This window comes from Lissotriton helveticus, chromosome 1_1 (genome assembly GCF_964261635.1).
Source record: "Lissotriton helveticus chromosome 1_1, aLisHel1.1, whole genome shotgun sequence".
NCBI lineage: Eukaryota > Metazoa > Chordata > Amphibia > Caudata > Salamandridae > Lissotriton > Lissotriton helveticus.
This window is the reverse complement of record NC_136057.1, coordinates 40,785,414-40,798,810: the sequence shown is the minus strand read 5'-3', so window position 1 is coordinate 40,798,810 and position 13,397 is coordinate 40,785,414. Positions and strand designations below refer to the sequence as shown.

Below are 13,397 nucleotides of genomic sequence, written 5' to 3'. Positions count from 1 at the left end.
ATCAATTAAGAGTGTAAATTTAGACAGGATGCAACCCAGAAGTGTGAAGAATGCTCAGAATATAATGGCTGTAACGGATCTCCAATGAAGATCCACCAATGAATACTCTGTGTTGGCAGCTCTGTTGACTAAATTAACATGAAACACGTGCTTTTTGCTGGTGGCAGAAATTAGGCAGAAACATTTAAGAGCTTTAAATAGAATGTTAATGAGCCTGCACTGCAACCTGCAGATCCTTCTATGTTCTTCTTTCGGACACAGGCAGCAAATGTTGACATAGACGCAGTGTTTTCTTGCATTCAGACCAGCTTGAGACCTCATGTGAAAGATATGTGGTGTAACTACAGAGGAAACAACTGCAAATACTAAAATACAACTGAATCCCCAAAAATATAGACCAGCGCTTTTTGTAGATTAGTTACATTTAAACCAACAAACAGGTGACGTTTTGAAGCACAAAGAGAACAAGAACATTTCAATTTTCTAACTTGACAGAGAACAGGAACGCAGGCTTGTAATAAAAGTTTAAATTATATTTTTATTTTTAAATCCCTATCTACAACAGTCAGAGGCAAGAGTTAGACAATGTACAGTCCCACCACACTTCTACTTCCCAGTTGGTCACAATCGATCGGTCCGCTTCTACATCCAGATCTTGCTCCACAAACACATAACCTTCACAATTTCACTTTTTTGCCATAGTTGAAACAGCTTGTTAGATTTCTGATTTTAAAGTCTTATGACTTCGATCTTACTTTGTAATAAATGCACCTAAACACAACCAAATTAAGTCACACTCAACCAGTATATTTCAAAACTCCTGGAACTCAACACTGATGCTGTAGAGTTTAGACTACTGGATCGGACACAGGGCCCAGAAACCTTGCACACTTGGGGCTGAGATAATGAAATCTCATGAGTGCCGGGAGGAGGGACTGACCCAAACAACACGATTAAACAGGCTCTTAGAGCAGTCCCCCCGGCAGGGATTAACCCAAAGAACATAATGAAACAGGATCGTAGTGAAAGGCAGACTGGGTTTGTGTTGATGGCTTTCTTTTGTCAAACCGCAGTTGTGTAGCACGCAATTAGCTTTCCTGAAAAGTGAGCTCCGTTTTAATCGATCAATTGCACAACCGTTAAGCTGCCATGCTACTGGTGATCAGATGTGCTTTCATTGTATGTCTGGAGCGATGGATCAGTCACAATACAGGCCCTAAAGAGAAGAGAAACGAGGAAACCCCAAGAAACGGAAAAGTGCCTGTGCACAGCCAGGCACAGCCAAAAGCCCAACCATGAAATAAATGCACCTAACTCTGATGCAGGTCAAAAGGCAAACTTGTGCAAGCAGAAAATGCATATACCTTGAAAAAGATAAATAAAAGAAGCACAACAAATTAGGACAATAGCAGCTCTTCGATGAACAACTGGGGCAAGGGGGGGTCAGAAAAATGGTGAAGTGGACATCGCCTCAATGCTTCTGCCTCATGTTGGCATCTCTGCCCTATGCCCGTGCTTGCTGGGTCTTCGTCGTCTCGTACTGCTTCATCCTGTCCTCTAGCACAGGGCGGAAGTGTCGGATCAAACCCTGCAAAAGAAATGACAAGTTTCACATTAGATTTGCATGAGGAAGAAGTCTAACTTAGCAGCGATTACACCACTACAGCTCCAAAAACTTGAATGGCAGAGATCGAGATCTAAAAACTTATGAAATGTTCAGTAAAGATGAAGTTAAGACAGTAAAGAGTTTATGTATCTAATACCGCACACGCAACACTTGCAACAAGAAAGAGGTTTTTCTGATGAACACGGCCATTGAGGTTTACGGCCCTTACGTTAACTTTTAAGTTCTGCCTTTTGGGGGCAACACAAATATATAGTATAGTGTTTTAAATTAAGTACGTTTTCACTTAAATATCTGTTTTGGTACCAACAAGAAACATTACCAACTGATCGTGATAAACACTGCTTGAGGAAGTTTGACAAGTACTGCGCAGAGCGTATTGGGATATTTTAGAGGAGTACAGATTACTACAAAGAGTAACCCCTGCAGCATAACGTTGGGTTGAATTTAATTAGTTTAACGCCTTAATGACACGCTGACACAACCAAATGATTCTACAGAGAGAGAAAACCTGAAGTAGAGCCATTGAGGAGTAGATGCTTGGAGGAACAGGAGGTCTTCAGTTTCTTTCCAAAGATCCGACGTTGGATTCACTGCATGGGTGCCGTGGGAGAGAGGTCCAGAAGGATGAGCCTTGGAGGGGTAGAAACTTCCCCCACACCTCTTCTTTGTAGGAGGGTGCAGGTTGAGGTGGTTTTACGGAGGCCAACCTTGGCACGTGGGGGGCTCTAAGGAGTGACCAATCTGAAGCCGCAGCCCAGGGCTGCACCGTGGAAAGATTAGTGGAGCAGGCAGAGGGTTTATAAAACAATCCTTCAATCAATGTGCAGTCAGTGCAGTGGGGGCATGAGATTCAAGCATTTTGTGTCACAGATGATCTGTGATGTGAAGTTATGTGCACCTTGTAACTTACTTAATGACTTGCAAGAAGCCCCCCCCCATAGCCACCAGTGAAGGAGTTGCTGACGCTACTGCCATGGCAGCGGTGATTCGAGCTTGAGGTCAAAGTAATGGGAGTAGTTCTCGGGGCGACGGAGGAGGAAACACAAAAGCATGTTTTTGCTAATGGAATTAATCTGAAGGGAAAATGATGTAACTGTTGAAGACTTTGGACCAAATTAGCAGGGACTGAAGAAGTGCAGAGAGAAGGAGGCCAGATCATGGCCAAGTAGGTTTGGTTAACCAGGGCCAATGATCAGAATCACACATATTGTGTCATTCCTGCAGAGCCAGTTCTCAGTCTGTTTTTGGAAGTACTGGAGACAATCGTCTATGACTTCTAAAGACTTCTATGCTTTGGATCTTTCTGGAGTATTATATACATCAGAATCTTGTCATTGTATAAAAAACCAGTTAGAGATCATTGGAATGGTGGCCACAAAGAAGTTAAAGGGTCTGTCAAATGGAGGATGTTTGAGACTCACCACAGGTCATATGATTCTAGATAGGCAAAGTCTGAGCTTTAGAGGATGCCAGTTTGAGAGGAATGATATGAACCATGAGATTACAGCTTGTTCCAGCCAAAATGTAGCCTTCAGCTGGCAAGGAGGAACTTTGTGGTCAGAGTTCACAGCAGCAGACAGGTCTAGGGAAATCAAAACGCAGCTCTGAGCACTGTCCTGGCAGAGAAATTGTGTCCTAATGTTCAGGTGTCTCTTAGAGGGGGGAACACAGCTGGAAGTTGCAGAGAAGGTTGCTGGCTTCCTAAAAGGGGTTGAGTTGGGTAGACAATACTGCTTCCAGGATGTTGGCGATAGGAGAGAGGCGGGAAGCTTAAGTCAGCAGTAGTATTCTAGGAAGTGGTGCGAGACAGATTCTTTAAGTTGTGGGATGCAAGCCCAGCGAGTAGGAAAGTGCTGATGAACCTGGTGATGATGGCACTGTGGCATCTTTTCTTTACTCTGAGCTTCACTACACTCTACTGCCGCCAGGGATCTCCATTACCGACTCGTCACTACCCTCTTCTTGCTCACTACTAGAAGCCTTGGCATAATCAGATACCAACATGGCAGATCAGAAGCACTGAACATGTGTAAAATGTGCCCCAATGTGGGGACTTGAGAATAAGTAATCCACATATAATGGCAGTCGCTTCCAGACTGAATTCCTCAAGAACCATTTGCTCCACCGCGCAAACCTTCCAACACAAACACTCTCCAATCTTCGTACACCCACATCAACCGCGCTGGCTGTTCGCCTACAAATCCCAAAGAAGCACTTTACCCTGGATTTCCAAGACTATTCAGGAACCTCCTCTATGTATCCCACAGGAACATAATGCTGAGACACCACTGCAAGAATGTTGCAGTTAGCTGGTAGGCGCTAGATTACCTGTACTGGCCAGGCGGCACCATCTCCCAGGGCACAGATGGTGTGTCCTTCGATCTGTTTGCTGATTTCCCATAGCATGTCTATCTCATCCGTCCGTGCATTGCCCTTGACAAAGCGCCACATGACCTTGTTCATCCAGTCCACACCTGGAAAGAAGAGGATGGTTGCAACCATCAATGAAATAAAAGGTACCAAGTGAATACTAGAGAAAGTGAGGGAAAGAGACAGGGAGAATGAGAAACAACAAAAACAGTAATATTATATATAGAAAGTGGAAGAGAAGGAAGCAGTGACATGGCCAGTAGGTGTGGTCCTAGTACCTATATGTATTTGGCATTTCTAGAGTATGAAACAAGCCAAAAGGCAGCGGAGTGCTGTAGAGTGTCACAGAGGAGAGAAAGGTGGGTCGGGGATGGTTGATGCATTATGCTATGAGGTAGTGAAATAATCCATGAACTGTGGAGGTGCAAAAGGGGTAGATCATAGCAGTTTTTTAGGAGGTCTCATTTTACAAACACACATCTAAAGGAGAGGGGATCACATTTTGTGAGCGAGTGGTTTTGATGTTGTATGCAGTGGGCACTGTAATTGTCGGAAAGGGAATTGCAGATCAGGAAGAAGTAAAGAACAGAAGCATGGTAAGACTGCATTTGTTATCAGCTCCTAGAGAGTTCGAGAGAAGACTTAAACCTTGTGCATGGCTTAAACTAACACCGAATGAGTTTTATACCCCGGAACAAGGTCTTATTCGTCACTTTTGTATGTACAGTCTGGTATTTCCAACGGAACCCAATAGCAGCCCTGGGCAGCGATGAAAGCAAGAGAGAGAAATAGAGAGAGGGAGGGAGGGAGAGAGGGAAGAAGGGAGGGTAGAAGGAAGACAGCAGGAGGAAAAGGTCTGCTGGAACTGAGAAAGACCAAGGGAGTTCAACTGCCCTAGGTTTGGCGTGAGGGGATGGAGCTAGACGAGTAACCGCAGAGCAGGAATGGAGAGGGCACAGAGGCAGTGGGTTAGATGGTGGCTGGGATAGGTGCCAGTGGTTGGGGTTCCTATTCACATTATCTAGAGCCCACCTCAAGAGGAATGCTCGAAAGACTGAAGTCATTGTCCTCATCAGGAAAACCAAATAGAATTAGCTAGCTCCAACGTTTTTTCAAACTAAATGATATATTTCACAGCAAGGAATATGAAAGCTTTTATTTTGAGGACTAGGTAGATATATCAGTCTCATAGATGGGACATACTCATTAAATGAACACAGTGATGAGGTAAGGCAGTTGACATAGTGTATGTTCCTACTATGCAAGAATAATACTGCCCCAGCCTGTGGTGAATGATATTTCCTTGAGCCAGAGAGTACACTACCCTTTGACCCTGCACTCATGCCTCGGTCACTTTGCGCACACACTCGTGTCTCTGAAAGTCGCTGCAGCCTGTGCTTCTCTGTACCAACTACTGACCCAGGGAGGGTTTTCACCCATTTCAAGACCTGCATCAATGCCCTCAGGAGAGCCCATCGGTAACCTACCCTCGCGGCACGGAGTGCACTGCCCACAGCTCTCATGCTTGTAGAACTCGATCAGGCGAGCAATGGCTTTGACAATGTCAGTCTGTGGAAGGAAGGGAGAGGACCCATAAAATAAGGATATTGTACATAAAATACAGCTGATAGCAGGATGCATGAAAACAGACATACAATGAAGAAAACGCAAAATGTAAAACATCAGCAAATTCAACAGGTCGTGCTCGAGGAAGGCACAAAGAAAAGTTATTTACCTGTAACAGCAGCTATGCAGCATGAATCTATTTCTGGATTCACACGCTCCGCATATATTCTGCCATCTAGAAGTTGAGTCCAGAACCGTGTTTCTTCGCTCGCTCTCTTGCTAGTACGTCCATTCTCTGTGCGATGCAAGATGTGCGTCCCGTAGATTCCTGTGCATGGTCGCCATCTTAAGATTCTTTCTTCCGCCATTGGGTCTCAAAGCAAGATGGAGAAGCTCCAAAGAATTTTAAGAAACCACTGAAAACAGAGGCTTATCCACCGAAAACACTGAGGGCTACAAAAGGTCCAACAGCAGAGGAGGGGAACCTTCTCAAACCCTATGGGTGGAACCTGGCGATAAACACCACGGGGTTGGATAATGCAGAGGTGGGAGGCAGTGAGGGGACATGGAGGACACCCCATTTAATTTCTGCCCCAACTGCCATCACAAGTCGCGCAGAGAGATCAGCACAACTTTTGCCTCTCGAAGGACCAAGATGACTGAAAGTCCTGCAGAGAATTCATCCCAAAGAGCTGAAGGTGAGACTCAAATAGGTCTTACCACACCACGCCACAGCCGATACTCTGTGGACACAGGAGTCCCTGAAGAAACCGGGCTTCTCCAGCAAAGAGGAAGAGGAAAACGTTGAGAAGCCAAGCCAGCAGAAGGAGGAGAGGCAGACGTTGAGGAAAGAGTCATTGATGCAGAGAAGTTGAAGGTTGTAAGAAGGGTGGTGAGAGACTCCGAAAAGAAGCAGAAAAAAGTAACTAAGACCCCAAAAGGGAAGGGGCTGCAAGTTCTCAAAGGCCGCCTCAACGTCAAAACACTTAATGGGCGGAGGATAGCATAAACAATAAGAGCTGCCCGGGTGTGGACCAAAGACACCAATGAGGGAAGCCTTCTAACCAACCCTCAACGCTGGCAGGCACACGGAAGGTGTTAAGGACAAGGAGCCGAAGGAGAAAGAGCTGCCTACTTTGAAAAGTCAAAATATCGACACTCCCAAAAGGGAAGGAGGAGTTCAGTGACCCTTTAAAAAGAGTTTCACATCCCACCAAATCTCGTAGAGCAGAGGGAAACAGAGCCCAATCAACTGGACATCAAAGTACCCTAATCAACAGAGCCACATGAAAAGGAACAGAAGGTAATATTCGATAACAATAAAGATGAATCCACGGTACTCGAGGGTCTCGGCTACCACGAAGACATGTGGCAGGATCTCAACCCTAAATGCCATGAGGAAGAGGTCATCAAATACCCCTCAAGTCCCCCACCCCTAGACGACCGCTCCATGTACAATGGACTTATGAAGAGGGCAGCAGACAACTATGGAGTCCAACTCTCTGCACACTTGATATGCTTTCCTAAATATTAAAATATTACAGAAAAGCAAGCAAATGTGTTTTATATTTCTGTGATTACTGAAGCCTTAGGCAGTGCTCTAAAGAAGAGGGTGCACACTGACTGACACCGCTTTGCTCTCTTAAATACTTCTGCGATCCTACCCAAAACATTAGGGGACCCATAGAAAATATACCATCTTCTTATAATAATTTACGTGCACAGATACCATTTCATTTTAATATTCCCTTTCAGAAGTAGGGGTGACCAATCACTGTAGGGCCAGGAGAACTGGCATGCGATCTCGGCTGCCCAAGGCAGCATTGTGTGCCCTTGTGCAGTAATGATTATTACCTGTAACATGTTCTCTTATCTGACAATAGTAGGGTGATGATTCCTGAGATACTTGCTCTGTTCAAACAAATTTACAGATGAAGAGAGAAGAGGGACACATAACAATACAGAGATGGGAGGGACCATTCAGCAACAGAGGCTGGATGGGACAGAGAGAGAGGGTGCTCATAGCAACAGGGAGGGACGGAAGAGTGCAAACAGCAGTATCATCAGAGTAACAAAGAAGTAAAATTATCGAAGTAACAAAAACAAGGAGGGGGACCTGCAAACATATGCATTCTTGTGGAGGACTACAACTAAAATAAAATAAAGTACCTCCAAAAACACACAACAAATGGAAGGAAACTGGGCGATAACAGGACGTTGTACTTGGTCCATGCTCCGGGGAAAGGATAAACACACGAAAAGAAAGCGTAACTGGTATGCGAGTACTAATGAAAACCAAGGAATGAGTGAATCAATGGTAAGCAATGGGCAGTCTCAAAGACCCCTTTAATCTAATACAAAATGTTTCGCAAGTGACAGCCCATGTGCTGTCTCAGGAGACCTAAAACGGATGTAACCAACTTACCGATCACAATCAATTATTCGCTCCACCAAGTCTAGAGATGAGGGTGAGTGCAGTAGGAGGTGGAACTGATTTCCACTAAAACCCTGAGCAAGCAAAGTCAGTCTGAGTGGCACACTGGCGACTTCTCAGTCGTTCAAGCAGCTCAGCATCAGCACTGCTAGAATGTCCTAATGGGGGGCGTCCCAATATCCCAGAGTCTGCATTCCAAATGCCCAGAGTCACAGAGCTCACAAGGGGTAATCAAGTGTTGGGTCGCTCACCAGCTCATCTCAACCCCTGCGCTGAGCCACAAGCCACACTAAGCGCTGCCCTCTCAAGTGCCTGATGCTATGGGGCTCCCCTCAGCTGGAATCCCCAAACTTTACCGCGCCCCACACCTGGCCACTCCGCCGCTGCCACGAGAATAGGTGGACGCGTCCCCAAAAGGCGGGCAGATCCTGGTGCTAAGCGGTGTAGCAGGGCTTCCTTTTAAGTAGTTGGAGTTATCAGGGCAACAACAACAGGAGTAGCAGCTAGGACCAGTGAGGGGTTGTGCGAGACTGTGGCATAAGCAGACTTGGCGTTTTTTTACTGTGCAACTAGTGTATGAGGAGGGATTATCATTAAACAATACGACTAGCTCAGTCCTTACCGATTTATCCATAACAATGAGAGCAGCAGTCCCGAGGCCAGTCTGAGCCTGTACCAGCGCATCGAAGTCCATCATCACCGTCTCACAGACAGACTTGGGAATAAGAGGCGTGGATGAGCCGCCAGGGATGACTGCGAGAAGGTTATCCCAGCCTCCGGTCACCCCCCCTGGATGGAAAAGAAGCAAAGCCACATTACAAAGGGAATCTTATCAAATCTAGAGACGTGCTACTAGTGAAGATAGCGGTTATAGAAAGGAAAATTACCAACTACACACTTCTCTAGATCCTCAAATTTTAAGGAAAAACAACCCAGTGATACTTCTAGGTTTGTTGGGTATATTTCATTTGTACCTTTTTATTCTATTGTTTACATTTTTTTCATTATTTCATGTGTGAAAAGGACACTGAACATTTTGACAATTTACACATACATACAGTACATTTCTACAACATATATAATATACAAAAAAAGTATATACACAAACAATTCATATTCATACAGTGTGTTTACTACTCACACTCCCTTCAAGACAAAATCACGTTTGGACTAAAGGTTTACATAAACAACAACTAAATATGAAACAAGTTTTTCCAGTAGACCATAAATCAATTCCTTGGTCTATTGAACAATTGATGTCTATTCCCTTTATGTGCCGACGCGTTTCAAACCCGATGATATCACTTCTCAGGTTCTCCTCAGGGCTCTGTCTTTTAAGTTTGTCTAAAAATGTATATAAAACAAAAAGAATTTTTGTTTTTAGTTAACTGTATTTCATTAGCTCTCCTCCATTAGATCCAATTGTCACTATTTTTACCTGTTTTCCAGCTATTGCTAGTGAAGATAGCGGCAGATAAGGCCTATGGTGCAGTGACAAAACAGGTGTGGGTTCCGCTAGTGAAAAAGCAGGGGGTGATGCACACGTCAGATGTGAGGCGTTGTAAGTGAAAGTGAGCGAGTCACACAACTGGAACCGCAAGGTGCTTTTGGTAAGTGTAGCATTGCCTTGGTAGAGCGGTGTGGGCTCCCTGAGAGCAGAAGATCTCAGCAGTGAGCTTAAGTCACACCAGAGGTTCCGGTGTGGGATTTAGTACAGGAATAGTCAGGATGTGACAGCCAGCATTGAGGTGCAACGACAGAACGTTGTTAAGAGTCTGTACTAGAAAATCAGGGGTTGTGCAAGTTGGGGACAAAGAGACGTGTGTGTTTTGAGAATAAGAACAGTTCAATCTGATGTGTGTCCCAATTGGAGTACACAGTAAGAGCTGCAGGTTTTCAGCTCAAGACAGACATTCCGTCGTGAAGCTCTAGGTGCACTCACCAGCATGCCTCTCGATCAGCTCCTTCAGTGGGATAGACATCTCTTCTTCCACAGTGCATGGCTTGTTGACATGTCCAGAGATGTTAAATAGTTTGGTGCCAGAGTTCCTTTCCCGACCAAAGCCTGCAAACCATGCTCCGCCACGACGACAGATAGTGGGAGCTACGGCGACAGTCTCCACATTGGCCACGGTGGTGGGGCAGCCGAAGACACCTACGCAAAGAGAGAAGGGAAATGCATGGGATTTCAAGTTGCTTGGAAAACTCCTTGAGGAGAATGAGGAACAGTTATTTAGAATGGAAAGAACTCCGTATTTGCGACTGCAGGAAAATAACATTATAACATCATTAACTGGTCTAATTCAAAATGTGAAATAACTTGACCACTGGTTAGTGGCTCCTGAGCCTCAGTATGGCAGGAGACAATAAATGTCCTGCTTAAAATAAAATAAATGCACAAAAGCAAAATAAAAGTACCTGTTTTATTTCAAATTAAATGCATAGGCATCTTTGAGAACCTACAATATTGCTTCTAGCTCCCATAGCTAAAGAAATAATTACAGGGATGTAGTACGAGCACTGAACAAGCACTGGCAAGGCCAATAGTGTTGGTTTTTCGCTGCTCGGCTAGAATCGCTCTACTTTGGCCAACAGACACTTTGCACACTGCGCCTGGCGTTGTGGGATTTGTGCTCAACCTCAAAGCTCTGCGGGTACCAAAGTAATGAAGCAATCGTCGAGATCCTACTTGTCTAGGGATGCCTTGGCCTGGCGCAATAAACACTTCCTTTTCCAAGTTGTTTACTTATGGTTCAGACACACTTTCCCTTCAAAGGGCATTTCTGATTCCTCTTAATTTACCAGAGGGAGGAAAATGCACCACATTTGACAATCGCTTGGTGTGGTCGGCTGATGTCTGGCAAGGCAAGTTTTCTTGCAGAGTGAAAAAAGGTAAAACGTTGAGGACACGTTGATAAAAGATGTATTACAGTATTTGAACTTTCATAGAAAAATGTGCTTGTGCATACACCCAAAACTGATTTACATCAAACATTAAAATAGATCAAGCATTAAAACAGAACTTTACTCAGGGTGCTAGGTGGGTTTGAAAGGGTTAACACTTTTGTATATCACTGCTGCTTAACGTCATGATTCATTGATTTGTAATCCTGTCAATCACATGTGAGATTTTTGAGAACTGTGGCTAGATGGAGACTGGCCTTGGCTTTGCGGCTAACCCCTGCTGCGCAAGGCCAAAAGTAAACCCAGGGGGGAGATGGCGGTCTTATGGCGGGTTGGAAACTAGTCTGGTCTCAGGCTAAAGGAGGTTGGTTTGGAACACATGTATTATATAAATACACTGAAAAAATAATAGTTAAAAATACTTACAGTTTTCACATAAATGCGTAAAACCACTAACATTCACGAGTTATGTTTAATGGTGCACCAAACGTGAATCATAAGTAACATCCCTCTCACGTTCAAAACAATCATTTGTCAAAGGCACAGGTAAAAAAGCAGGCTAGCAAAAATAAACGTGTACTGTGTATACCTTGAACTGGTGCACTTCAGTGGCGTCACATAATTTTTAGGCATGAACCATAACTCAGTTTTGGACTATAGGTTTGTTCAGTGACTATTTAGGACTTAAATACAGTGACTGAAGGGTGAGGCTCTCCTGCAGAAGTAAATGGATTAGAGGCACAAGTAGCTCTCCCAGAGGCTTGCAGTGACCTGTCTTCTCACTCTTTACATGAGCCGCTGCTCATGTAAAGAGTGAGAAGCATGGTGTCCTCTTGGGGAGCAGGAGGAAGGAGTAACCAGCACACACAGATGGTGCAGGAAGAGACAGTGGGAAGGTTTAAAGTTGGACAAGTAGAACAGATGCCTAAAGGGAAAGAGTAAAATATGGGTGAATAGAAGACGTAAAGGAGGGACGGATGGCAACAAGTGGAATAGAACAAGAGGCGAGAGAAGAGAAAAACAAGAAAAACGAAAGTGAGAAGAAGAGAGTGTAAGCGGGAAAGCAAGAGAGTGTAATGATGGGAGTAGTAAGTAAGGAGAGAAAAATCGCAAAACGGAGAATAGGATAAAAAGAGCAAGCAGGTGATATAGATTGTTAGAATAACTGTACAGAAAGAAGTCGCAGAGGAGAAAACGCAGCATCACAATCAGCGCAAAGGCAAAGGAGGCCAAATTAGCACTGCTCCTGAGACTTGACACCACCAACAGGCTCCGGTGCAGGGTTTATGCAAACAACGATGGTCAGCGTGAGGAGCTGGCACCGGTGAGCAGGAGGACAAGCTGACAATGATGGGCAGCGTGAGGAGCTGGTGAGCAGAAGGACAAGCTGACAACGATGGTCAGCGTGAGGAGCTGGCACCGGTGAGCAGGAGGACAAGCTGACAATGATGGGCAGCGTGAGGAGCTGGCACCGGTGAGCAGGAGGACAAGCTGACAATGATGGGCAGCGTGAGGAGCTGGCACTTGTGAGCCGGAGGAAGAGCTGACAATGATGGGCAGCGTGAGGAGCTGGCACTGGTGAGCAGGAGGACAAGCGCAGAATGATGGGCAGCATGAGGAGCTGGCACCGGTGAGCAGGAGGACGAGGACAAGCTGACAATGATGGGCAGCGTGAGGAGCTGGCACCGGTGAGCAGGAGGGCAAGCGGACAATGATGGGCAGCGTGAGGAGCTGGCACTGCTGGTGAGCAGGATAAGAAGCTGACAATGATGGGCAGCGTGAGGAGCTGGCGCCGATGAGCAGGAGCACAAGCTGACAACGATGGTCAGCGTGAGGAGCTGGCACTTGTGAGCCGGAGGAAGAGCTGACAATGATGGGCAGCGTGAGGAGCTGGCACTGGTGAGCAGGAGGACAAGCGGAGAATGATGGGCAGCGTGAGGAGCTGGCACTGGTGAGCAGGAGGGCAAGCTGACAACGATGGTCAGCGTGAGGAGCTGGCACTTGTGAGCCGGAGGAAGAGCTGACAATGATGGGCAGGGTGAGGAGCTGGCACTGGTGAGCAGGAGGACAAGCGGAGAATGATGGGCAGCGTGAGGAGCTGGCACTGGTGAGCAGGAGGGCAAGCGGAGAATGATGGGCAGCGTGAGGAGCTGGCACTGGTGAGCAGGAGGACAAGCGGAGAATGATGGGCAGCGTAAGGAGCTGGCACTGGTGAGCAGGAGGGCAAGCTGACAATGATGGGCAGCGTGAGGAGCTGGCACCGGTGAGCAGGAGGACGAGGACAAGCTGACAACGATGGGCAGCGTGAGGAGCTGGTGAGCAGAAGGACAAGCTGACAATGATGGGCAGCGTGAGGAGCTGGTGAGCAGAAGGACAAGCTGACAACGATGGTCAGCGTGAGGAGCTGGCACTTGTGAGCAGGAGGACAAGCTGACAATGATGGGCAGCGTGAGGAGCTGGCACTTGTGAGCCGGAGGAAGAGCTGACAACGATGGG

General features: G+C 46.0%; 1 protein-coding gene across 1 annotated transcript in view; it reads right to left on the bottom strand.

Annotated features, from left to right (window-relative positions):
• Nucleotides 1-518: 518 nt before the first annotated feature.
• The window catches only part of NDUFV1 (NADH:ubiquinone oxidoreductase core subunit V1), a 62,322-nt gene continuing 49,443 nt past the window's right edge, over nucleotides 519-13,397 (bottom strand). Inside the window, exons 7-11 of the mRNA XM_078677935.1 lie at nucleotides 9,940-10,152; nucleotides 8,620-8,786; nucleotides 5,485-5,566; nucleotides 3,956-4,101; nucleotides 519-1,588 (exon numbers count right to left, since the gene is read on the bottom strand). Of these exons, the coding sequence (XP_078534061.1) occupies nucleotides 1,505-1,588; nucleotides 3,956-4,101; nucleotides 5,485-5,566; nucleotides 8,620-8,786; nucleotides 9,940-10,152 (692 nt within the window). The 3' untranslated portion in view covers nucleotides 519-1,504. The remainder of the gene's footprint in view (nucleotides 1,589-3,955; nucleotides 4,102-5,484; nucleotides 5,567-8,619; nucleotides 8,787-9,939; nucleotides 10,153-13,397) is intronic.